We start from the raw sequence: 24997 nt of genomic DNA on the forward strand, positions 1-24997 counted from the left end.
GTAATCAAACATGATGCATCATTAGGCGCCTCAGAAGTCGAATGAAGAATCCAGCTTCATTGATTTCAGTCGTAGTGATAAAACCGGCCTTCCAATGTCTTTGTCTCTCCGCCTCTACTTTCTTTTCTTCATCTCTGGATTCACCCCAGAAAGGTATCTTCCTAGGCATCATCTCGGACTTGAGTCAAAGATTAACCTTTAGAAGTTTGTTTAGAAAACCCTTTTCACTAGAATACTTTTGCCAGTCGCTGGTCTAGCCGTAAAGCTGCGCAGTGGAAATAATGTCTGAGACTAAGCTCGGTGATAGGATGAGAGCTGCTGTTCATCAGGCGTCTTCCTGGGACCCTGCACTGGGCTGCAGATGCTGCAGGGATTCCCCCAGGCTCGGGCTTCACTTGGCCAACTACACAAGGGCTTGCAGGAGGTCAGATCAGTGCTTCCCTAGTGCTCTGAGCTATGGCCATGCAGGTTAGGAGCAAGGGCGCTGCCGTCAGGGGTCCTGGAGTTGAACCTGACCCTTCCACTCAGTAGCTCTGAAAGACTGGGCAACATATTTAACCTTTCTTTTTTTGTTGTTGAAGTACAGTCAGTTACGATGTGTCCATTTCTGGTGTACGGCACAATGTCCCAGTCATGCATATGCATGTATGTATATATTCATTTTCAAATTCTTTTTCATTAAAGTTACTGCAAGATATTGAATATAATTCCCTGTGCTATACAGAAGAAATTTGCTTTTTTTAATTTACTTTTATATACAGTGGCTAACATTTGCAAATCTCAAACTCCCAAATTTATCTCTTTCCACCCCCTTTCCCTGGTAACCGTAAGATTGTTTACTATGTCTGCAAGTCTGTTTCTGTTTCCTAGATGAGTTAATTAGTGTCTTCTTTTTCTTTCTTTCTTTCTTTCTTTTTTTTTTTTTTAAGATTCCACGTATGAGTGATGTCATGTGGTATTTTCCTTTCTCCTTCTGACTTACCTCACTTTGAATGACAATCTCCAGATCCATTCATGTTGTTGCAAATGGCATTATTTTATTCTTTTTAATGGCTGAGTAGTATTCCATTGTATAAATATACCACAGCTTCTTTACCCAGTCATCTGTTAATGAACATTAGGTTGCTTCCATCTCTTGGCTATGGTATAATGAGCACCATACATAAAGCAAATGCTAACAGACATAAAGAGAGAAATTGATGGGAACACAATCATCATAGGAGACCCTAACATCCAATTTAACCTTTCTGAGTCTCAGCTCACTTATCTGGCAAATGAGAGTAATTCTGTCCACTTCACAGGTCACTATGAAGCTAATATCAGACATCAAGAAGTTAGCAAAGTGCCTGGACTAAATCATGTTCAGTAGGTATTAGCTTGTTTTTTTTTAATATATATATCAAACATGGGTCCTGTTTCCCAAGGCCATATCCCCAGCCCTCAGTACTCAGAATATTTGAGCATTAGGGATGGCAAATGCTGCAATTCATTGAAAGGTGCAGGTTCTAGATTTTACTTTTTTGGACAGTAATCCTCAAAACTGGAGATGTCTAGTCATAATTCAGCCTACTAATTAAAACCTGAAATTGGAAGCTGTATAGTTATTTTAGTAATGAATTGAAGTGTGTGTTTTTAATTCCCAAAAGAAAAAAGCCATTAAACTCTTGATGTTCTAAAAACAGTTTAACTCTGTGTGTGTGTGTGTATGTGTGTCTGTGTGTATGTGAGAGAGAGAGAGAGAAATGAGGAATGGAAGCACACACAGTAAGGGTTTAGAGGGCATTTGTTGCAATGTTTATCAGCCTACCTCCTTGTAAGTAGAAAAAAAATTTTTTTTCAAGGCCTCTCAATAACCTTCTGGGATCTTGAAGCCAGAAAGCACTTCAGTATTTTTTGTTTCATTATATTTGTGTCTCGATTTTATATTCTGTTTATGCCAGCAATATTTATATATATATATGTATATGTATATATATATATATATATATACACATACACACACATACATATATATATGTATATTGACCTTTCCCAAGTGGTAGTTTCTGGAGGGTAGGGGCTTGGTCCCCGCCCCTCCTGTCCTTGCATGGAATACAGTAACCTGAATATAGCAAAGTCATTTGTATTTCGGGAGGTAGCATTCAGTGCACCATATGATGTGTGCACATGTACAGTAGGGGCCCTGGATCTGAAGTTAAAACCTAGGTTAGAAGCTTGACCTTGTCTTCTTCCCTGCTGTTGTTGTGAGCAAACTAGTTTACCCACTCGAGCCTCTGATTCTTCATTGATGAAAAGGGGATGAAGATGATTTTCTCATAGAATACTAGCTTAGAATTAAACAAAGAGTGTGTGTGAAAGTGTTCCATAATCTCTGAAGGACTCTGCAGATGGAGGTGTGACCGTGTCATCTGTGGAGATCAGCAGATGCTGTTCCCCTCCGTACTATCTAGACATATTCTCCCATCTCTTGTCACAAGACTGGCCTATCCAGCCTTCCAGGAAAAAGAGTATCTCACATCCAAATATATTCAAATGATTGGAATAGAGGGTTCACTTTGAGGGTTAATTTGCCAATGAAACTGCACAACGAGCAATGAATCTAACAAACAGAACAAATATGATTGGTATTGTCTTGCAGAGGGTGCCTGGGCTGTTCTGTGGGGATAGGGCTATAAGTGCATCCACCAGTCAGGAGGTTCTGAGTGTGCTTCTGTTCACTGGGAAGACACAGCCTTCATCAGGGACTAGGACTAGAGGTATAAGAACTGTGCACCTGTAGTCATTTGAAAAGAGAACACAAGAGTGTGTGTGGAGGTGTAGACAATCACCTTCAACTCTGGCATCCAGGGATTGAAGATGGGACAGACCCCAGGGGGGGATTCTCACTAGTTCAGGACCCACAGTGTGAGGCTTTGTCCTGGCCCAGGAGCTCTGACACCTTCCTGGTGGGCAGAGACCTGAGCTCTGGGCAGGAGTGGGGCCTTCGTGACCCAAGGCTGCCTTGTCGATATGCCAAGGTGGGAGCTGAGGAAGGAGAAGGGGAGGCCTCTGGTTTGGGCCCCGAGGGGAGAGAAGGACAGATGTAGAAGCCCAGGGCTTTGCAGGCTGTTGGGAACGGTGAGTCACCAGGAGCGGGAAGGAAGACACTTTCTCTCCCTTAAGGGCAAGTGAAGGTTGAAACCCAGAGCTGTGCCCCGGAGAGTGGTGTGGTCAACCAGACATGCCACTGCTGCTGTGGAAGGGAGCCTGGTGGCTGGCACTGTCCTCTCTTGCTGGCAGCGTGTATGTGCCCAGGAGGCTCTCCAACGTGCCCACCAACTGGCTGCCCGGCTCACACCCTTTAGGAGAGAAGAGGTGTAGGAAGGTTTTACCGTAAAAAGATCACCAGGTTAGAAGTGAGGAGCCACAGGCTCTAATTCTGTCCCCTTGCTGACTTCTGGTGTGACCTTTTCTCGGAGTCTCTTCCCTCATCTGTACCTTGGAGACTGAAACTAGGTTTGTCCAGTGGGGTAAGAATTCTCTGCCCACCATGGTTCCTGCTAGAAGGATTTTCACTCCACAGGTAATTCCATCTTCCTGTATCCCCGGGGGACATGCAGGTTTGGTTTTTTGAGGGACATGGTAGTCAGGAGGCTCATTTGCAGGTGTTTAAGCAGCACGGAGAAGAGAAACTCCTTGAAGTCCATTCTCGGTTCTGTCATTTACTGACGTGTCACTCTAAACGTTTGAGCCCCAGTTTCCACCCATGTGCAGCAGGAGTCATCTCACTACAGGAGTCTTCTCATGATGGTTGTGAATTCAGGAAACACGAAAGGTTAGCTCACGTTTGTTGAGTACCTGTTAGGTGCCAGTCCCTCTGACAGATGCCTTCCAGTGTCTGCTTCGCAAAGGTAACCGTGAATGCCGTTACTGGTCAGGCAGGGTTGGCAGGGGATAGCAGCAACACAAGACGCTAAACGAAAGGTCATTTTATCCTCCTGGGGAGAGAAAGTTGCAAAATTACCAATCGGGACTGTCACATCTTTTTCAACTGCCTTTCTAAAGCCATACCCGCAGGCAGCTAGGATGAGGCTGGCAGGCTTCACCCCCATCCCATCCCAAAGTCAGTGCCCGTGTGCTGTCCCCCAGCAGGGAGGCTGCAGCTGCCTCTGGGCCAGGCTGATGCGCAGGGCTGGCCACAGAGCTGCCTGTGGCCTCCCGGAGAGGTCCCAGGGCACATTCCTCTCTGCCAAGATCGTGCTGCTTTGTGGTGCAGTCTGAGGGCCCCCCGCCCCCGCCGCACCCCACTGACTCCCACCTGCTAGGCCCCTTGGGCTCCCGGCTGGTCTTCACCGTAAGCGGGTAGCAGACAGCCCACCTGCTGGATGTCAACATCTGTGGGCGCGGCCCCAGGAAGAATGTGCCGCTCCCAGCCTGGGCTCAGGTAATTAATCCCCACAACTGACAGGTGGCAACAGGCGGCCCTTTGGCTGGGGCCATCAAGAAAAGTGCTTGGAGGAAGGATTTTTTTTTAAACTATTAAGAACACAATTCATACATGTCTGGCAGCTAGACGACTGTGGCAGGAAGGGAGACGGGGAGGAGAAGTGAATACCAGGCCAGACGACTGTGGGGCCACTTTTGGGGCATCCTCCTGCCTGATCCAGAGGAGAGATCCAGTAGGGCCTGTGTACACACTCACTCCGCGGATTTCCCTTCCTTTGAAGCAGATTCAGTCCTAGGTGGAATGCCTTCGATGTGAATGAAGAAGTTGGAGCCCAAGAGGGGAAATGATTCGCCTAAGACGATGCAGGAAGTCATTATGCAGGTGGAAGACCAGAGCCCTGTCCTCTTGACTTCTTGTCCTCAATTCTCTAGGTGCATTATACACGTGCAATTTAGAAATGGGGTGATAAAACTGTGGTCCAGTCACAGGAAGGATAATTAGTTGGCTGTTGAATGAACTTTTGGTCGTCTGCCTGACCTTTTAAAGTTGACTTCTCACAAGAGCACCCGTATCCCACCCCCACACGCCTGCGTTCACTCCCTCTGTTCGTTTTTGATGTGCTGGTACGCCATACGTCAGAGCTGTCAGAGACTGTTAGCCTGATATTTGTTTAGAGCACATTGACTTCACTAAAACCTTTGAAGTGACCCCTTTTTAATGATCAAAAAAATTTGAAGAATTTTTTCCTAGATATGAAGTATATGAGGTTTCTCGAGTGGGTTTATTGGTAGAGAACAAATCCGGAATATAGCATGTAGTCAGCCTGTACAATTACATGTGATAAGATTATTCAATATATTTTGTTAAGCTCCTCGTACCAAAGCTGTGTCTAGTTCTTTCCATCTAAGACTCTTTTTGTATTTTAGGGAACTGGGTATTTCTCATTAATTTTCTAAAGCCTCTTGAACAAAAATTTTGTTTTGACACTTTTATTTTTATTTTCAGGTATCTCATTTACCCCCCTTAGTAATCTTTCCCCAACCAAGTCAGTTGCCAGAACTTAATTTTGCCCTCTTTGAATACCCCAACTGTTTTGTGTGACTTTCTTTCCTACCGATTCCAATTATTGATTTCATCACCCTTCTTGCCTTCAGAAAAGGGCCTTTTTAATTAGGCGTTTCCCAAGAATACAGTTTAGAATAGGGGAAAAAAAAAAAAAACCAAGTCCCTGAATAGCTTTGTCTCAATTAAGACAGGCTTTTTGTACGTGATGTTTGCTGAACGTGGGTGAGTGGAGCTGTGACAGCTTTTGAGCTTGCCCCCTTTTTTTCTTGTCTAATATTTTAGGTCATTTAAGTTAGTACAGACCTCAGCTTTCACCTCATGTATTCTTTGAACCCTTTGGAAAAAAAGAACTATTAACTAGAAGTACACCTAGAATTTTCTGATAGTAAGTAGTGGTTGTCTTTTAGATTATTTATAAATCTCTTTATTTTTTGCTTTTATTTTAATCAACCCAAATTCATGCAGAAGGCCAGAAGTGTCATTGATGTATTTAAGCATTGGCATAGGTTTTAACTCTTTTTTTTATGACCCAGCCGTCCTCGGAGTAGGTAATTTTCCCAAAGTCTTGGTGGGCCTCAGCTGCATCTGGTTGTATATTCTAAGGTTAATTCTGTAGTCTAAAGGCCAGTAGGTCATAATGTACATAGTATGATACTAGAAAAAATTGAGCACATTTCCTTTTAGCATGATAGCATGCCGGATGTGGATTTCTCTGGAAGCTGGTGTTGTAGCGTCAGTGACCATGACGCTGCCCTACACAGTTGCTTCCCTTGATGACGGATTGAGCCGTATTGTGGGTTATATAATTGTTGAGTTTTATAGTCCATGGAAGTTTATTCTGTCCATTTTCTTGGAGAATTGTGGGTTAAAGTAGCCTTGCGACTGGGATTTTTCACTCAGTCAGGCATTTCTTCTGGGGCAGGTTGAAGGTTGTTTTTTTTTCGTTTGTTTTGTTGTGTTTTGTTTGGTGGAGGTGGGAGGAAGGGTCTTTGCTGCACCTTTAGGAAAGAGAGCTGTTAAAAAATTATGCAGGTGTGGGCTGATATTAACTGGCATCTCTGCGCATTGTGATACTGAATTACCAGTCTGGCAGCCAAGAGCGTGTAGTATAGTATGTCAACTGAGGCAGGTGGTGACAGTGGGTCGTAGTTCCTGAAATGCCTTTTTTCCCCCTTCTCTTTGCAACATATTATTAGTAAAGGAGCTGAATTTACTCATGTTTTCCAAAATCCCCTGGAGTTATTTTATCTGAACATGATATTTGGCTTTGAGCGGCTCACTCTTCAATACGCCAAACCTCTTCCCCTCCCTTCCAAAACAAAACAAAACTAAGGCAAAGCTTGCTTTTGCATTTTTGTTAGGGACACTGTATGGCAAGAAAGAATTTAGTTCATTTGTTTGTTTTGAGGCGCTTTTGTTCCATACCACTGTAGACATACATAGTTTGTTCGTGTGGATGATCAAGACTGCATAAGAGGAAATTTGGCTGGGGCCCACCAAAAGTTGTGTCTCTCCATTCTTGCTTGTAAGCTAGTACTTGCCAGGAATAAACACATTCTTGAGTGTGCATCCATACATATAAGTACAAACATTGACTCCTGCTCTTTATACATTTCTGATCAGGAATCAGAAAGCTTGTCAACACTTTTGTTTTCCACATTCACATACCAGGTGAACCTGGTAATTGGTTTCTGTAACAGATTTGGACCTGATCAGGAAATACTCAAAAGAGAAGAGGCATCATAGATCATCTAATGGAGCATCCTCACTTCCCGCCCGTGGGTGATTGTCTCAGGGCTCAGGGAGATCACAGGAGTTGCCTGAAACCCGTCAGTGAGTGTCGGAAGTCCATGGTTTCTTTTGAGAGGTCAGTTACTTCCATCTTTGGGAGTAAATTATTTTACATTTGCTTTCTTTTCTTTTTTTTTTCTCTCTGTCACAGTATTTCATTTTCTAATATCACATTCAGATGTGCATAATTTAAAGAGCCACAAGTTCATTTGCAGTCTTACCTAAGTATGTAAAAAGGTTAGTACAGGCCACTGCTGACTTATCAAACCTAGGACCTAATGGAGTAGAATTGGCACAAAAAACAAACAAACAAACAAACAAAACTGGTGGGCATTTCATGGTTTTTGTTTTTTGCTTGTTTGTTTTTTGTTCAAGATCTTGTTCTGAGAATATGGTTACAAATTAGGGAAGAAAAATCTTAATTTCTAGACAAATGTATTTACTAAACTAAAAAGGATGTGATATTGGGTCAAAAAAGTAATATAGAATATCCTTATAATTCTGTAGGAAATTGGTGATCATATTTCATATTTTAAATGACCTCTAAACTTTATACTTATTTTTCTAATTGTGTTGTGTTTATATAAATTCGTACTGCTACCAAATACACACTGGCATCTGGCCTCTCCTTTGGCTCCACACAATGAGCACGAAGACCACACACTACACGGGGAGGAACACTGGTCTGTAGGTCAAGATGGTCCTTATTGTTGAGTGTTTTTGAACAAGTCTCGTTTCCTCTCTGAAATCAGTTCCTCTTGGATCCCTCCTCTCTAGCTGAAGTGGCTGAACCAACCGAGCTTTTTTAATCTAACTTTCTAAGAAAAGCTTTGTATCTTCTACCAAAAAACCTTCAAACAAGTGACTTAATAATAGAAGCGTAGAACCAAGTCCTTGGCTTAAAATGTCAGTTTGGTTTTCTTTGGAAACTCAGTCATTGGAGTAAAATAAAGTGATAAAAATATTCACTTTTCAGAAGGAAGGAAATCTGAATTTATCCCTACATTGCCTAGATTTAGTTGTGTAACCATTAGAAATCGTTTTTTTCAGGGATGCCCTCCTGACCCTCCAAACTAAATAGAACCCTATGTGCCCTGTTTCCCTCTGCCTTTTCTTTAGACCATATATCACAATTTTAGAAATACTTTATTCAATGTCAGTACTTCCTTTAAACCACCTCCTTTAGGATAAGGAATTCTTTCAAAAGATGTGGGACCTAGGACTGAACCTGGCATGAAGCAAGTGCTTGATAAATATTTGTTGAATTAATGGACCAACTTCACCTCGGTAAGCCCAAGTTTTGTATCTGAAAATTGAAGGGAGAGGAAGGCTTAGACAAGACATGCTTAATGTTCCTTCTGGGTTCTGATATCTTATTTCTATACTGTGTCTTCTAACATCATCTGTCTGCAACAATTTTATAGGTTGGTGCTGCCAGTGCTAAATTTATTTATGAAAACTTTTAATTAGGAAATATTTCAAGCATACAAAAAAGTAAGTAAATTTAGACACCTGACTTTCTACCAAAATATTAAAAATGTTTCCATATTCCCTCAAATCTTTTTTTTAAAACAAAATATAACAGGTAGAGCAAAAGATCTCCTTGCATTCTATTTCAGTCCCTTCTCTCCTTCCAGCTATTAAGATGAAGGAAATATTTCTATATGTAAGAACATGAATAGATCTTGAAAACATGGGAAGCAGAAATAGCAGACCACTGAGATTAAATTTTGAGCAGTGTAGTTTAAGTCAATATTAAGGACCCATAAAATTATGCAACATAGATTTCAATACATACTTCAATAAAAAAGAACATGAAAACAGATATATGTATGCACATGTATGACTGAAACATGAGGCTGTACACGAGAAATTGACACAACATTGTAAACGGGCTATACTTCAATTTAAAAAATGAAGCAAAAAAATGTGTGGAAGCAGGTAAACTAAATCCATTATTTTTTAAACAAATAACTCATAGTTTAGAACTTAGTGATTACCAGCAGATAAATATGAACTGTGTGATTCATTGTAAATGGTTAATCTTTTAGCAGACTTTTATTATCTGGCAACAACCACTTCCTGAGCAGGTTGAAATAAAAATGTTTTCACAGTGTTCCCCGGAATTGCTTAAGCTACATTAAGCACTTTATATGGAGAATCTTAGAAATAGGAGCAACTTTAGTAATAATCATAGCACGTGCCTTTTACATCGGTCTTTGCAGCTGATAAAGGCTTCTCACAGCCCTGACTTTTTCCTGCATTTGAAGAGCTGTATATTGTATGTTACTTGTGAGGGGTGAAGTAACTGCATAAAGACTCAGGAGAAAAATAGAAGAGGCAGAATTTAAATCTTGTCTTTTGACACCCCCAGTCCAGTAAATGTTGCTCCCCATTGTGGGTGTTGGATAAACGTCCTTTTCCAAGCTCTTGGCTTTGAGAATTAAGCCCTTTCCTTTCTCACAACAAAATAAGCCTATTAATTCCAGTGTTACCTCACATTATTTTATTTATTTTTTGCCCAAAATTAAGACCAATTACTTTTTTCTTTTCTCTACTTGTTGACGAGTCGGTTGACTAAGCCACATCTCATTTGGCTACTGAATATTGGGAGCCCTGTGTTAAAACTAACTCTTATTCATTCTGCTTTGATTTTAGAAAAGGGGTAAGAAAAATCACATATTTGTTTTTGCAAGCATCTTTTGTTCTAATGAGGAATAGTTCTTGATCAGTTTTGGTCCTTCCATGTGTATCTTTCGTGATGAAGCTAGAAGACGGAATTTTAGTAAGCTCAAGCTTTTTTCATTCATTCTTACTGCTCTAGTTTAGACCCTCCTCATTTCTCCCCTGAATAGGTCCTGATGGATCTCCCTTCTTCCTACTTGGCTCCAACCTTGCTTCTACCAGCTTCATTTTACTTAATACCTAGAAACTGGTTAGGTCTTTCCCCTGCTTTACAGTCCTCAGTGGCTCTGCTTTGCCTGCTGGTAGTCTGCCTGTTCCTGTGGCACCCAGGACCCCTCTGAATCTGGGAGCTGCCTCCCTTGCTTGGCCTCATTGCTTTCCTTTCTGCCTCTTCTCCTCCTTCCCCCCAGCCCATCTCTATTTCAACCATATTAACATCTCTTTGCTCATACTCATGGTGTTCTCTCTTCATAGTCCCTGCTCTCTGCTTCTTGGCTCTTCCTTCCTCCTATTCTTGAGGGCACCATCTAGTTGGTGAATAACTTGTCTTTTTAAGGCTGAGAGTCATGACCCCTGTGAAACCTTTCTTCTCTCCTTTAATGGAACACATTTACTTTTCTCTTTTTTTGTCTCCAACCAATCCATCAGCAAATCTGGTTAAAATACATCCAGAAACCTACTGCTTCTCACCAGTTCCCTGCTGGTCTAAGCCACTCCCGTATTTTTTTTTTTTTTTACATGGATTAGTTGCAGTAGCTTTCTTGCTGGTCTCCCTGCTTCCATCTTTGATCTATAGAGATTATTCTTCACAGAGCAGCCAGTATCTTATTAAAATGTCAGTCAGATCACACCATCTTCTCAGGCCTCTCCAGTGGCTTCCTATCTCACCTCACATCAAGGAAAACTGAAGTGTTTACTCTGGCCTAAAAACCTTGCATGATCTGGGCCCCAACTTCTCTCAAATTTCCAATCTCACCCCTACCACTGTAACTTATGTTCACTGCTCTCCAGTGACACTGGCCTTCGTGACAAACATAGTCACCCCAGGACCTTAGCACTCACTATCTCTAATAATTGAAGTATTATTTCCCCAGGTGTGCATGGCTAACACCAGTGCTTCCTTCAGGTCTTTCTTTAAATATCAACTTACCAAAATATCCTTTGCTGAAAACTCTAGATAAAATAATATACTCCTCACATAACACTCCCCAACTCCTGGCTCTTACTCTCTATCTCCTTTCAGTTTACCCTGATTTTCTTTTCTTTATAGCACTTTTCAGTATCTGACCTAGTATTCACTTGTTTATCCCAGAATGTTAGCACCTTTAGAGCTTGGCCTTTGCTTTTGTTCACTGCTGAATTTCCACACCAAAAGCAGTCTTGAATATAGCATTTTCTGAACAAATATCATATTTATTAACTAGTAGTTAGTTGCTCTATCCTCTGTAATCCCAACGCTTTGTATATACTCTGCCATACCCAGTATATTTATGCTGTTTGTGTTTCACTCTGCCTCTAAACTGTGATCACCTTGAGGGTAAGGAATGAGTAATTTTTTCATCCAATTTATTTTACATTTTAAGAGCTATCCTATGCAGTGAGGATACATAAGTTCCTGAATCTGAGGGTTTTTTAAATCTTATGTCTCTCTGTTCTTAGTACAGACTAGAGTACCTAGCATAATGTAGTATGTACTCAGTAAATGTTTGATAATTATTGAATGATGTGCAAATGAGGAGATAAATAGACCTCATTTCTAGTTTGCAATGAGAACTGATTAGCATATTCTAATATAGTCAACTTTTTTTATTTTCCACTAAAATATTACGAATTCCAGAAAAGTGCTTAAGTAATTGGACACTCAAGCTATTGACAAAATCCTGTAGCAAATGTGTTGCCTAAAAGGTATGAAAGTGAATTGAAAAATGTCAAAGAGACAAAAGTATGCAAATATTAGCTCTTGCTATATATTAACTATATTTGTGGAAAACAACAAAAGCAAATTAGGGGCTTTTATTAAAAAAAAAGGAAAACTAAGTATAAGGGAACATGATTTTTTAAAAAATTTTTATTGAATTATAGTCAGTTACAATGTGTCAATTTCTGGTGTACAGTATAATGTCTCAGTCATATATATATATATGTATATATACACACACACATATATTCATTTTCATATTCTTTTTCACTAAAGGTAATTACAAGATATTGAATATAGTTCCCTGTGCTATACTGAAGGAATTTACTTTTTATCTATTTTTTATATATAGTGGTTAATATTTGCAAATCTCAAACTCCCAAATTTATCCCTTCCTATCCCCGTTCCCCCAGTAACCATAAGATTGGTTACTATGTTGGGGAGTCTGTTTCTGATTTGTAGATGAGTTCATTAGTGCCTTCTTTTTCTCTTCTTTTCAGATTCCACATATAAGTAATATCATATGGTATTTTTCTTTCTCTTTCTAGCTTACTTCACTTAGAATGACAACCTCTCAGTCCATCCATGTTGCCACAAATGACATTATTTTAATCTTTTTATGGTTGAGTAGTATTCCATTGTATAATTATACCACAATTGCTTTATTCAGTCATCTGTCAGTGGACATTTAGGTTGCTTCCATGTGTTGGTTATTGTATGCAGTGCTGCTGTGAACATTGGGGTGCATATCTTTTCAAATTAGAGTTACCTCTGGGTAGATGCCCAGGAGTGGGATTGCTGGATCATATGGTAAGTCTATTTTTAGCTTTTTAAGGACTCTCCATACTGTTTTCCATAATGGCTGCCCCAAACTATGTTCCCACCAACAGTGTTGAAGGAGGAAACATTTTAAAGAACCAAAGGAAGAAAAAGCATCCCAAACAACTGAAAAGAATGTCTAAAAGTTTGCTTTAGTATAGAGCAATAAAACATAACCAGAAATGGACACATTGTAACTGACTACACTTCAATTAAAAAAATATATATAAGCACTATAAAGTTGGAGAAGAAAACAGTAAACCTAGAACAGCAGGTTCGGATGAAAAGATGACTGGATAAGGTAAAAAGGGAGATGAGATAAGGAAGGTCATTTGAAATGCAATAGAAGAATTTCAGTCATTTAATCAAATAGACCAGAGAATTAACTAAAAAGCAATATTCATAGTAAGGAAAACAAATCTGAGCTTTCACAGCAGGTAAATAATAGAAAAAGGTGTTAACAATTAGTGTTTGAGTATATAAGATGTATAGTGGATGGAGAAGGGATATCCAAAGCAAGACTTACATGTTCCTAAAAATTAATAAGAGAATAAGAATCTAAAATACAAGAAAAAAAAAAGAAAAGAGAAAATTTTTTGAGTTGAGGTCAAGCATGTAATTTGAAAGAGGTCACTAATTTCCAAGTTATTTCAAGAAGAAAAGAGGACACATTTCAAACAGTTCACTTAAAAAAAATAAAGAGGGAAATGAAATCCTGCAAGGATCTAGAGATAAATAAGAAGCTTACTTAATTTAAAGGAAGAAAATTCAAATCAACCTCAGTTTTCTCTACAACGCTAATATATGCATTAACTCAATTATCCAGTTTCAAGAGATTCAGCTAAGACAAATTTATATACTAAAGATTTGTATACTAAAATGTACTCTGCAGTGTTAACATTTTTACCCTGGAGTAAAATTTATACCATATAAGAAAGGCACGTTTAAATTAATCATGGTATATCCCTTTTTAATACTATAAATGCAACCATTTAAATTATATTTTTAAATTAGAAGATGCATATCATATGTTAAAAAAAAAGATATCAAATTTTTTGTGATATGCCCCAGTTTGTAGAAGTGTGTGTATGTGCGTGTGTGTGTAAGAAAAAGTTTAAAACGTCATGGAACTGTGTCTCTGGGAAGGGGGAATATGTATCTATTTTCTTTTTTCCATAATATTGGACACTGAAGACTAATAGAACCACCCCCCTCAAAGAAATGCTTCATATGTTCCTCAATATTAAGAATTAGATACATCAAAATGTTGCATATGTAGCTAAAGGAGTGCTTAAAGGGAACTTTGTGGAATTAAATGCCTATATTAGAAAAATTAAGTCTAAAATCCCCTGATCTAAGATACGAATGTAAAGAAGACTGTGAAGAAGAAAAAGAAAGCAGTAGCAAATTGAACCATAGTTCACTTCTTGTGGTTAGGCAAGAATAAAAATTAGAAGTCACGCATATTGGAAAAGAAGTAAAACTGGCTTTACTTGCAGTTGACATGATTATGTCGATATAGCAAATTATATCTACAAAAAACTACCAGAAGTAATAAGTTTAGCAAGATCATAGGATATGATCAATATATAAAAATCAATCATGTTATATGTACGAGAAGAATACAATTAGAAATGTATAATTTTAAAGTATCATTTACAAGGATGAAAAACACTGAAGGAGCAATCTAACAAATTTGTACAAGATTTGCACACTGAAAACTATAAAATATTCCTGAGAAAAGCTAAAGATGACCTAATTAAGTGGTGATATAAATCATGTTCATGGATTAGAAGAGACAGCATTACTAAGATATCAATTCTTTTCAGAATGACCTATATATTCAACAAAATCTCATCTGAGATTCTACCAGGCATTTTTGTGGAAACTGACAAATTGCTTGTAAATATTATATAGAAAGTCAAAGGACCTAGAATAGCTAAAACAATTTTGAAAAAGAAGAAGAAAATTAGGGGACTCAGACTACTTGATCTTAAGAATTGCTATAAAGTTAGAATAATCCAAACAGCGTGATACTGGTGTAGAAATGGATCAGTAGAAGAGAAGGCAGTGTCCAGATAAAAAGACTTGAACACATACAGTCAATTAATTTTCAAAAGAGTTGCCAAGGCAATTCAATAGAGGGAAATTATAAAGATACAACAAATGGTGCTGGAAGAATTGACTATCTGTTTAAAAAAAAAAAAAAGAGGAGAAAGAAGAGGAGGGAGAGAAACAAGAGAAAGGTGACTGAAAGTAAATTTAGGACTGAATGCAAGAGCTAAGATTATAAATCTTCTGCAAGAAAACATAGCAGGCCCCTTCTAACAGTGGGTTAGACCAAGATTTCTTAAGATACAAAAAGCATGAGTCTTAAAAGCAAAATATTGATACTTTTTTTAATTACCTGTTTTGAAAAATACAGAAAGTGGGGTAAAAAAGGCAAGCTATAGCCTGCGAGGAAATATATTTTTAAAATTTAGATAAAAGACTTGTATCCAAAATACATAAAGAACTCTTTTAACTCAAATTAGGAACAGAGGCAGCCCAGTTAAAAAATGAAAATTTTAAAAGTATGAAAGATTTGAACAGACACGTCAAAAAAGAATAGTAAATAAGCATATAAAAATAATATAAAATGCATATAAATCTCTTTATATTTTAACTTTTTATTATATAAAATATAAGTGAAGAATGTATGAATATGAAAAGATACTCAACGTCATTAATCATCAGGGAATGCTAATTTAAACCACAATGAGAACCACCATGTATCTGCTACCGTGTCATTGAAATTGAGAATACCAAGCGCTAGTGAGGATATGAAACCCTCATATATTGCTGGTGGGCCTGTAAAGCAGGGCAGCCTCTTTGTAAAACAGTTTGGTAGTTTCTTATGAAGTTAAGCATACCCCTACTCAGCAATCACACTTCCAGGTGCTTATCCAACATATGTCCTAAGATTCAACGAATGTTCATAATACAGTTGTCCCTCCATATCCATGGGGTACTGGTTCCAGGACCCCTGATGAATACCAAAATCCATAGATGCTCAAGTCCCTTATATAAAATGGTACAGTATTCGCATTTAACCTACATGCATCCTCTTTTATACTTTAAATCACTTCTAGATTACATACAATGCTTAATACAATGTAAATGCTATATAAATAGTTGCTGGCATGGCAAATCCTTGTGCTTTTTGGAACTTTTTGGAAAATTTTTTCCGTATATATTTTCAATCCATGCTTGGTTGAATCCGTCAATGTGGAACCCACAGATATGGAAAGCAACTGTAGTTTTATTTATAGGAAGTAAATATAACCTGGAAATAATTGATGAATTGATAAATAATGGAATTCCATGAAATAATAAAATGGAATGCTGACATGTGCAGAAACATAGGTGAATCTCAAAAGCGTTATGCTAAGTGAAAAAATCCAGACACATGACTGTACTGTATTATTCCCTTTCTGTAAAATTCTATAAAGGCAAAAGTGTAATGAGAGAAAGCAGGTACATGACTGCCTGAGAAGGGATTGGGGAGAGGGTTAACCGCAAAGGGGAAAAAGATATTTCTGAAGAGTGGTGGTGTCTCAGGGAAGGCCAAGGAGGGGATGGAAATAGTATGTATCGTACTTATGATAATAGTTAGACAACAGTATACATTTGTCAAAAGTCATCAATGTGTACACTTAAAAATTGGTGTATTTTGTAGTAAATTACGCTTCAAAGCTGATTAATGCAAAACAAAGCCTATATACCCAAAAGAAGAAATTAGTCTTTAGATTTACAGAATCTCAAGTCAGTGTTTGGGAGACAAATTTTAGAAATCCCAGAGAGAAAGAGGGAGCCATTAAAAGAAGCCCAGTGTATTCCAGTTTGCAGTCTCTGCTGAATTGAGTCACCAGGGTATTTTAAAATCTTGGCATAAATCAGATTCCCATTTTTGGTGATCTTGCAGAAGCATGGAAAATTGGTGAAGATAATAGGGGCTATTTAGTGGGGGATAAGGGAAGAGGGCAAGTCTCTAAGGAATTATGAATACGCTGTAGGCCAGGAAGAATGAATTTAGCACTAGGAAAATATTAAACGTCATCACAGAAACAGCTTGCAAACAATGAAGGAAACAGAATAGCAGAAGCTTGGCTTTGTAAAGAAGCAACCGCGCCAGACCACTTCAGCCCCCTAATGCACTGAACAGCAGGTCTGTCTGGCAGTTTAACCAGAAGCAACAATTGGAATGCATCTTGGCCCTGGACAGATATTTAGATTTAGTCAATAGTAAACCCTCATCACTAAAATTGGGAAATACAGTCTGCAGTCCTAGATGCACGCCTAGCTGAGGAATGATAGCTAAATTGCCCTGGAAAGGTGCAGAGAACAGAGGAAAACTATGTTTGAATCATGGGTGATGAGTGTACGGTGTGTTTGAGGCATTAAGAAGTTGGCATGGGCTGGGAAGCATGTGTGTTTGGAGAGCGAGGAGAGGGAATGAATCAAAGATGGAGCCAGAACACAAAGGGCCTTAACGAACCATGTGGAAGGGCAGGACCCCATTAATGAAGTCCCCGGAGGAATTGTTGATGGTAAGTAGGTCACTTTTGAGCTCCGTTTTCATATAGAGAAGATTGTATGTATATCTTTTAGTTGATTCATAAATAGCCATACAGCTGGGAGTTAGAAAAAAATTAAAAAGTACACAAATTTGCCCTGCTGAGCCAAGAGAATGGGAGAAGATGGACTATGGTTACAGGACGAGAATAACTATATTTGTTGCTAACCAGCTCTTCTCTGTGACCTTGGGCAAGTCCTCTCTCTGACTTTTTCTTATCTATAAAATGGGGATAATAATACTGATCCACTATCTGTTATCTGCAATTCTGAAATTCAAAGAACTCTGAAGACCGAAAGTTGCTTTGGTTTTGTTTGAATTTCATAAGTGGTGGCAAACTCAGGTGATGGTGAAACATGGCCTGAACACTGAGGCTTTCTAGCCCTTTCCCACTTGGTATGAATATTCATGAATTCTGAAGAAACAGTAAGGTTTGATTATGGAGCGCTCCCCTACATCCCGCTGGAGGGGTTTATAACAGAGGCTGCATGAACTCTGCTCCCTTTCTAAAATCTGAACAGTTCTGGATTCTGAAACATCTGGCCACAGGGGCTTTAGATAAGAGATTGTGTATCTGTAATCCCGTCCTCATAGGCTTCTGGGAAGATTAAATTTCTTACAACCGAACTCAGAAAACGGTGAAACTATTATTGATTATCATTATTTAAACTCGGAAATTAGACTCCCCACTCCCATCTCTGAGAATGAGTGAGGATTTAATACCTGATGACGCCTAAGATTGTTCTTTATATTTTTTACATTTTAGTCTGTCAAGTGTGATTTATGGTGTATCAGTTATTGAAACGGAATGTTCCTCTTCACCATCCTACTCTGAACACTTATCCTTCTTTTTTTTTTTTGCAGTCTTTACATACTTGGATGGGAGCCTTATTTGCCTTCAGGTGTTAACTGATAAACTTATTTTGCTGTCATCTTTCCTAAGGTGCAGTTTACGAAATGCGTGTTTAGATGATACATTTCCTAATTAAAACACAAGCAGACATGCTTATTTTCTGAGCGTTCTCAATGAAAGTGAGTTCATAACATGTTTTAAGACGAACATCTTTGTATAGTCCTTGGTTAAAAACACCAGAGCAAAAATATCCACCTAGATTTCATTCAGTGTTTCCCAAGTAGAATTTTATTTTTGTGGTTGATTTTTGGCATGCTTCCTGTTTCTTCAAGCTATGTAAAACCCTTTTGCCATGTTTAATCCTTGACCTATGGGCATGGAGAAATGATTGTGTAATACACATCTAGTACTGGGAAATTTTTAACTGAAAATCTCGTATCCTGAAATGCTTGGGAGAAGAAGAAAGATAGATTATTTAAGTAAATATTATATTTCAAAAGGAAGAGATAAAGCAATTATTTCTGAATGTGCTTTTCAGTGGGACATTTGCCTCTGTTCAGAGTTGGGTGGGAACATAGCAATAATGAATCCCTTTGCCACTCTGGCTCCTGCTCCCCAGTGTCTTTTCCTTGGAGGGATGTTGCTGCCAAATTAGGACAGCAACCTGTGTGTATGTGTGTGTGTTCACCTTTGTTTGGTAAGTGTTACTAGGTGCCCTGCTCTTGGCCAGCAGGTCCACTGCCTGGGTGGTTTCACTCAACATCAGAAAGAGGAGGAATGCAGTGATGAGGCACTGACCCAGAGAACAGGGATGATAAGGTTTAAGGTAGTATAAGGATTAGAGCCGAGACTCTCTATACTGGTTCACAGGTAAGAAGAAGAATAACACGGAATAGGACCTTTCTCCTTCAGTTTGTTCTAGGTCTCATGCTTTCTCCACCCTATTTTCCAGTTCTATGACCAACCAACCAACCAGTCCCTGGACTTCCTCTCCCTGCAGAAGGAGATGGGGGGAGGAAAAGTTTCAATCACTTATAAATGGAAAGATCTGCATTTTGATCCTCTTGCTGCCATGACTTGCTGTGTTACAGTAGGGCAGTCCTTCTTTCACGAAAGCAGAGGACCAAATGGCCCCTTCCAGATTCCTCATTCTTTTAAGCTATGACCTTAGAAGATAAGTACAGTTGTTTGGGGAAAATTTTGCTTTGCAGTTTTCTAATCGGTTGACTTTGGGTAAAATCTCTTCACTCTCTGCCTGATTTTGTCTTAAAAAAATTTTTTTTCCATAAACCCTAATTCCTATGAGTCTCTCTAGAGTATTGTAAGGATGGGATTAATTATAATCTGTTTAATATCACTCAGTACAAAAGAACATTGTTTTCCCATTTAGTTTCTGATCCTCAATAAAGCTGCTCATAGTATTAATCATTGAAGTCTTTCTAAAACTCAGTTTCTTCATATTAAAGAGAAGATAACAGGAAATAATGACATAACTGTGTTTTGGTAAATGTGAAATACTTTATAAACAGAAGACTTTATTTAAAGGAGGGAAAATGATCAATTTGATTAATGAACGTATCTCCCTCTAAGAAGATTGCTGGATGTCATGCATATAGTAGCCAGTGGTGAACATACAACAGAAAGTGAGTATATTTTCCTTGCTCAGATTTTGAATATAACAGTATCTCTGCTTGTTTCTTTCCTTCCCTCCACCATCGGCCCCTGTCTAAGCAGTATTCTACAGAACTGAAGAAACTGTATTGCCAGATAGCGAAGACATGCCCCATCCAGATCAAGGTGATGACCCCGCCTCCTCAGGGTGCTGTCATCCGTGCCATGCCAGTCTACAAGAAGGCTGAGCATGTCACCGAAGTGGTGAAACGCTGCCCCAACCACGAGCTAAGCCGTGAATTCAACGAGGGTAAGGAGAACTGGGATCAGTGGCTGTTCAAGTCATCTTCTTGAAGATAGAGCTCCTGTGAGATTTGGGGTCCACCTACCTGGTTCCAACCTCTGCAATCTGATGGCAGCTCAGTCTACCTTGTTGGTTGACAAGAGTGACTGAGAATAGTGATGAATAAATGATGAATACACTTGTGACTTTCACAATGATTGAACTGTTTATTTTAATATTGGTAATTGCTATACGACCTGGACTTGGCTCTTTGTTTTGCTTCCTCTTTTTATTTTTATTATAATTTTTTAGTGGGAGAATATAAGGAGAACAATGTGGCATCTGGTCTGTTCAGGCAAGGGTGTCCTTCAGCTTCAGGGCCTCTCCCAGGGTGACTGTCAAGGCTAGACCAATTGGGAGCTGAATGGATAAGAGAAAGGAACATAAAAGCTGAGAAATATTTTTAAAAATATGGAAGAGGAAAGTGGGAAATAAGAAAGAGAATTGAAGACAAATAATAGATAAGGGGAGCAAATGGAAGATCTGGAACATAAGCTGAGGGACAAGGTAGACAGCAAAATGAAGGACTGGGAGTCAGAGAGCAGGTTTACTGGGGCCACCGTTAAGCTCTGTAACCATGGATAAATCATACCCCAGGCTGTGAGCCTCAGATCCAGTAATGGTTTTACAGAAGAGCTTATTATTTCCAAAGGTCCCCTTACACCTGCTACTCTAAGGTTCTATGAAGGGAGCTAAGTCAAGAACACAGAAAAGTGGAAGGGAAAGACAGGAGAAAACATAAAGTTTTATCAGAGTGATGGGAGAGCAGAAGAGTTGGGAGTTACAATACTTCTTATAAAAAATATATGCAAAATAGAAAGATTAATAGCCAGAGGGTGTGAATGTAGAGACTATAAATTATGGTAGAGAAAAAAGTAATGACAAAGAGACTGTAGAAATTTAGACAGAGAATATAAAGTTAAAATCCTACCACCTCTAGTCCTTGTTGACGTGACCTCATTATCCATAGCTTTGCATCTTGCTTTTCACTTAGCAATATGCTCTGAGGGTTATTTCTCATAGCTAGGCTTCGTTATAGGTTTCCATAGCTGCCTTTGACCCATCAAAGTGACATACCCACTTTTTTTTTATCGTTTTTACTTATTGTTTGACATCGTAGTTGTTTTTAGTTTTTGCCATAATAGATGGCGCTTCAGAGAGCTTCTTGATACACTTAGCCTTTAACTTTCATTGAATATCAGTTTGTGTAGAGCAAGAATATGCAGTCAAAAGTGAAAAACACCTTTATGGCTTTAACCCTTGGAGAAGCATCTTTCTTTTAGAATTCTGACGAGTATCACATTTTGTGAAACTTTGCCTACGCTCTTTTTAAAACCTGTTTCCTTTCTCTTATCCTCTGTCCTGGGGCTCCTTCAGCACAACAAAAGCAGTAAGTTTTGAATCTTTATGAACAAAGCAAGATCTAAGGACAGAGACTTGATCATGAAGAAAAGAATAGGAAAAGTGAAAGTTATATCCTTGCCATCTGTAGCTTCTGATTTAGTATTTTTAATGGTTAATTTCGGGGCAGTGTTTTTCTCTCAAGATAATATATTTTTTTAATTAACTTGCTCCCTTTTCTTCCATTTTCCAGGGAACATGGCAAAATTCTTGTATGATCAGGTCAGAGATGTAGCCATAGAGTTCTCTACAACTTGAATTGTTGACCTTGAGCACCAGAAACATAGGACAGTTCCCTTAAATATAGATGAGCATTCCTGTGCTTTCTGTTGCTATAAAGGTTGTGATACCTTTGTGTATGAGATATCTGTCAACAGGATCTATTCCTTTATCCTAGTATGTGTATTTCCTCTATTACAAACCATTTCGTTGGCCACCACTTCTGTCTGTGCAGTTTCATTTTGTTCTCTTTGGTTTGAGAGTGAAGAACTATCTTTCCTTTCTCTGTTCTGCAGGACAGATTGCCCCTCCTAGTCATTTGATTCGAGTAGAAGGGAACAGCCATGCCCAGTACGTGGAAGACCCCATCACAGGAAGACAGAGTGTGCTGGTACCTTATGAGCCACCTCAGGTAAAGAGATAAGGACTGGGCAGACCTGAGCGAGATTAGTTTTGCTGATAGCAGGGTGTTTCAGGCATGTACTTTGGTCTTAGTTCTTGTCATTGAACAGGTTAACTTCTTTTTTTTTTTTTGTATTTCTTTCCCTCCTCTCCATAGGCCACTTTTCTATCCCCCTTTAAAACTCCTAAATCTGTACTAAATTTATACTTGGTAACATGGCTCTGCATTCATGTTCCCATCTTACAGGCAGATAATAATTGAATCTATAGTTAATACATGACATTATTATCCAGAGATTTTTAACTGGCAGTTCAGCTGGTAGTGAGTGTGCCCCTATACTAGATGCAAGTTTGCTCACACTGGCATGAAAATGGGAGACCCTAAGAAGGATCTCTTAGCTGAAGTTTGAATGATCAGGTTGGCAGATTAGAAAAGCAGAGTGGTGTGGCGGAAAGAACACTGGAGGAGTGGGCCAGAGTCTGTTAGTTTGCTGGCTTGCTCTGTGCACCTTTAGCTTGTAACTTCTCCATCTCTGGGCTTCAGATTGCCTGACTCATAATTATTAATTTTTTTGGACTAGATAATTTAATTCTGAGGCCCTTTTAAGCTCCAGAGTGTTCTTTATAGAAGTGTACCTTCACATACATGTTGTATGTTTTATCAACCTTGGTAAAATGTCCCTGGAGCATTGCTCCTATTGTTGGTAATTTTTTTTATCTTTTCCTTTTTATCTGTGTGATGAACTCTGTTTGAATCAGGAGATATTGCAGATGAATAGGGTCCAAGATTGTTATTTGTAAAAAGCCTGTCTCACCTTATGGAGGGCCCACTGTTGCGAACATTAGCTTGACATTTCCCAAAGAAGAATCTACCTTGGGTTGTAGAGCTTGCCTTCCTAGAAGAAAGCATATCTCTTCATCAGAGGTGTAGTTGTTTAAACAGAAGAACTAAGACAGAAGGACTAAGAAGGAAGAATGTCTGAATCCATTGTTAATACAGAATCTTTTCCCCTCTGTGTTCAGGTTGGCACTGAATTCACGACAGTCTTGTACAATTTCATGTGTAACAGCAGTTGTGTCGGAGGGATGAACCGCCGTCCAATTTTAATCATTGTTACTCTGGAAACCAGAGAGTAAGTGGCATATGCAGAATTGTCATTCTGTAGAAACTCTGGGCAGAGGGCAAAGTGAAATTGTGTTTGCTTTATCATTACCTTTGCACGTACAGCAGAGAGCTAGCCTTGATTTTACCTTTTGTGCTTTAAATCCTTGCTGCAAACACTTATATAAAAGATCTAAGAAAGTGAAGACAGAACTGGGTGGGTAAAGGTAGAAGAGAAAAAAAAAATAAAAGAATTGGGAAGGCGTTCAAGTCGCTTCATACCTGAATTCCTGACATTTGACGGGAATAGCTTCTGATTAGACAGTGTTTGTTTTCACATGGTCCCCGAGGCATTTAACAGTTTCTTTGAGTAAATCTGAGCTGCCTCGGGGGATTTTATCTGGAGACACCCACTGGCTTAACTCAAGTTTCCTTCAAAATATGTAGCTAAATACAGCTGTTCAGCTAATGGCTCGGAGGTTCTTTGCAGAACAAATGGGTGCTATTTACTAATATTGCTTATGGCAAGTAAGCACTTTTGTGTTCTGCCAAATGCTTCAGGGCCCATCCTCAAAGCCCGCACAGCCGCTCTGGTGGTGCTGGGTACCGGCAATGGCTAGCAGCATCGGAAGGAAGGAATAGAAACAGGAGAACTCCGGGGCCTTTTCAAATCCTTTTAACTTAACCCTTTCTTCTCCTCGTCTCTAATTTTTAGTGGGCAAGTGCTGGGCCGGCGCTGCTTTGAGGCCCGGATCTGTGCTTGCCCAGGGAGGGACAGGAAGGCGGATGAAGACAGCATCAGAAAGCAGCAGGTGTCGGACAGCACAAAGAACGGTGACGGTACGAAGCGCCGTAAGTAGCTGTAGTGGCCAAATGGGGTGGGGTGACGTCCTCTCCAGACGTAGGGGCCGGGGAGTGATATTTGAGAAGCTGCAGAATAAGACCTAAGGGCTTTAGAAGCAGCCTGACCCGAGGCCACCAGAGCCAGGGGGCGCAGCCATGGCTGAAATGGACTCCAGGTGTGCGCCACTGCTTTTCAAAGCAAATGATCATCATGAGGATTTCTTAGCCCAGCGTCCTCAGAATATGACTCCCACACCAGCAGCACCAGCATCATCTGCAAACTGGGTAGAAATGCAAAGTCTTAGTTCCTAGGCTTGGAATCTATGTTGTGAGTCCTCCAGGTGCCAAGCTCAAGTTGGAGAAGCAGTGTCTCAGCCTGTTGGTCTCCATTTATCCTTCTGCCATTGAGCATGAGGGTTGAAACTACCATCTTCCTACCTCACGAGTCTGGGGGAAGAGTGAGATTTAGGAACGCATTTCATGCAGCCCAGGCTGGGGAATCTGCAGGTCTGGGCTCACTGATACTAGATACGTAAGACCCTCCAAGGTCCCCAGGTATGCCATTTACTGTGAGGCTGACGATCCAAATCGGTTGTTTCAAACTTGGTTTTTTATCAGTAAAAGCTTTTTTTAAATGAAATATTTCAAGGAATGTGAAATAGGTAAGAGCAGAGCTGCTCTTGCTGAAGGAGCAGGAGTCGGGGGTGGGCTGTGGTTTCAAGCTCCACCCACCCCTTGCCCAGGAGGCACCCACCCCCAGAGGCCTCGTTCTTCTGGTAACAAAGCTTGAAAACCACTGACCCAGGTGAGCCACTCGCAGGTGAGATTTAATTCTGGAAGGTGGCTGGCATAAGCCTGATATTCCTAAAGCAAGAATTTTAAAGTATGTCACACTATGAATTAT

General features: G+C 39.6%; 1 protein-coding gene across 6 annotated transcripts in view; it reads left to right on the forward strand.

The window, feature by feature from the left end:
• The window catches only part of TP63 (tumor protein p63), a 97122-nt gene that overhangs the window by 46521 nt on the left and 25604 nt on the right, over window positions 1-24997 (forward strand). For 4 of the 6 annotated variants that reach the window (XM_006200966.4, XM_031682844.2, XM_015236608.3 and 1 more), the window contains exons 3-6: window positions 19907-20093; window positions 22043-22158; window positions 23172-23281; window positions 23966-24102. In XM_006200966.4, the coding sequence (XP_006201028.1) occupies window positions 19907-20093; window positions 22043-22158; window positions 23172-23281; window positions 23966-24102 (550 nt within the window). The remainder of the gene's footprint in view (window positions 1-19906; window positions 20094-22042; window positions 22159-23171; window positions 23282-23965; window positions 24103-24997) is intronic. The other 2 variants (XM_072962722.1, XM_031682845.2) reach the window with 1 other exon arrangement.

The sequence above is a fragment of the Vicugna pacos genome, chromosome 1 (assembly GCF_048564905.1).
Source record: "Vicugna pacos chromosome 1, VicPac4, whole genome shotgun sequence".
NCBI classification, from domain to species: domain Eukaryota; kingdom Metazoa; phylum Chordata; class Mammalia; order Artiodactyla; family Camelidae; genus Vicugna; species Vicugna pacos.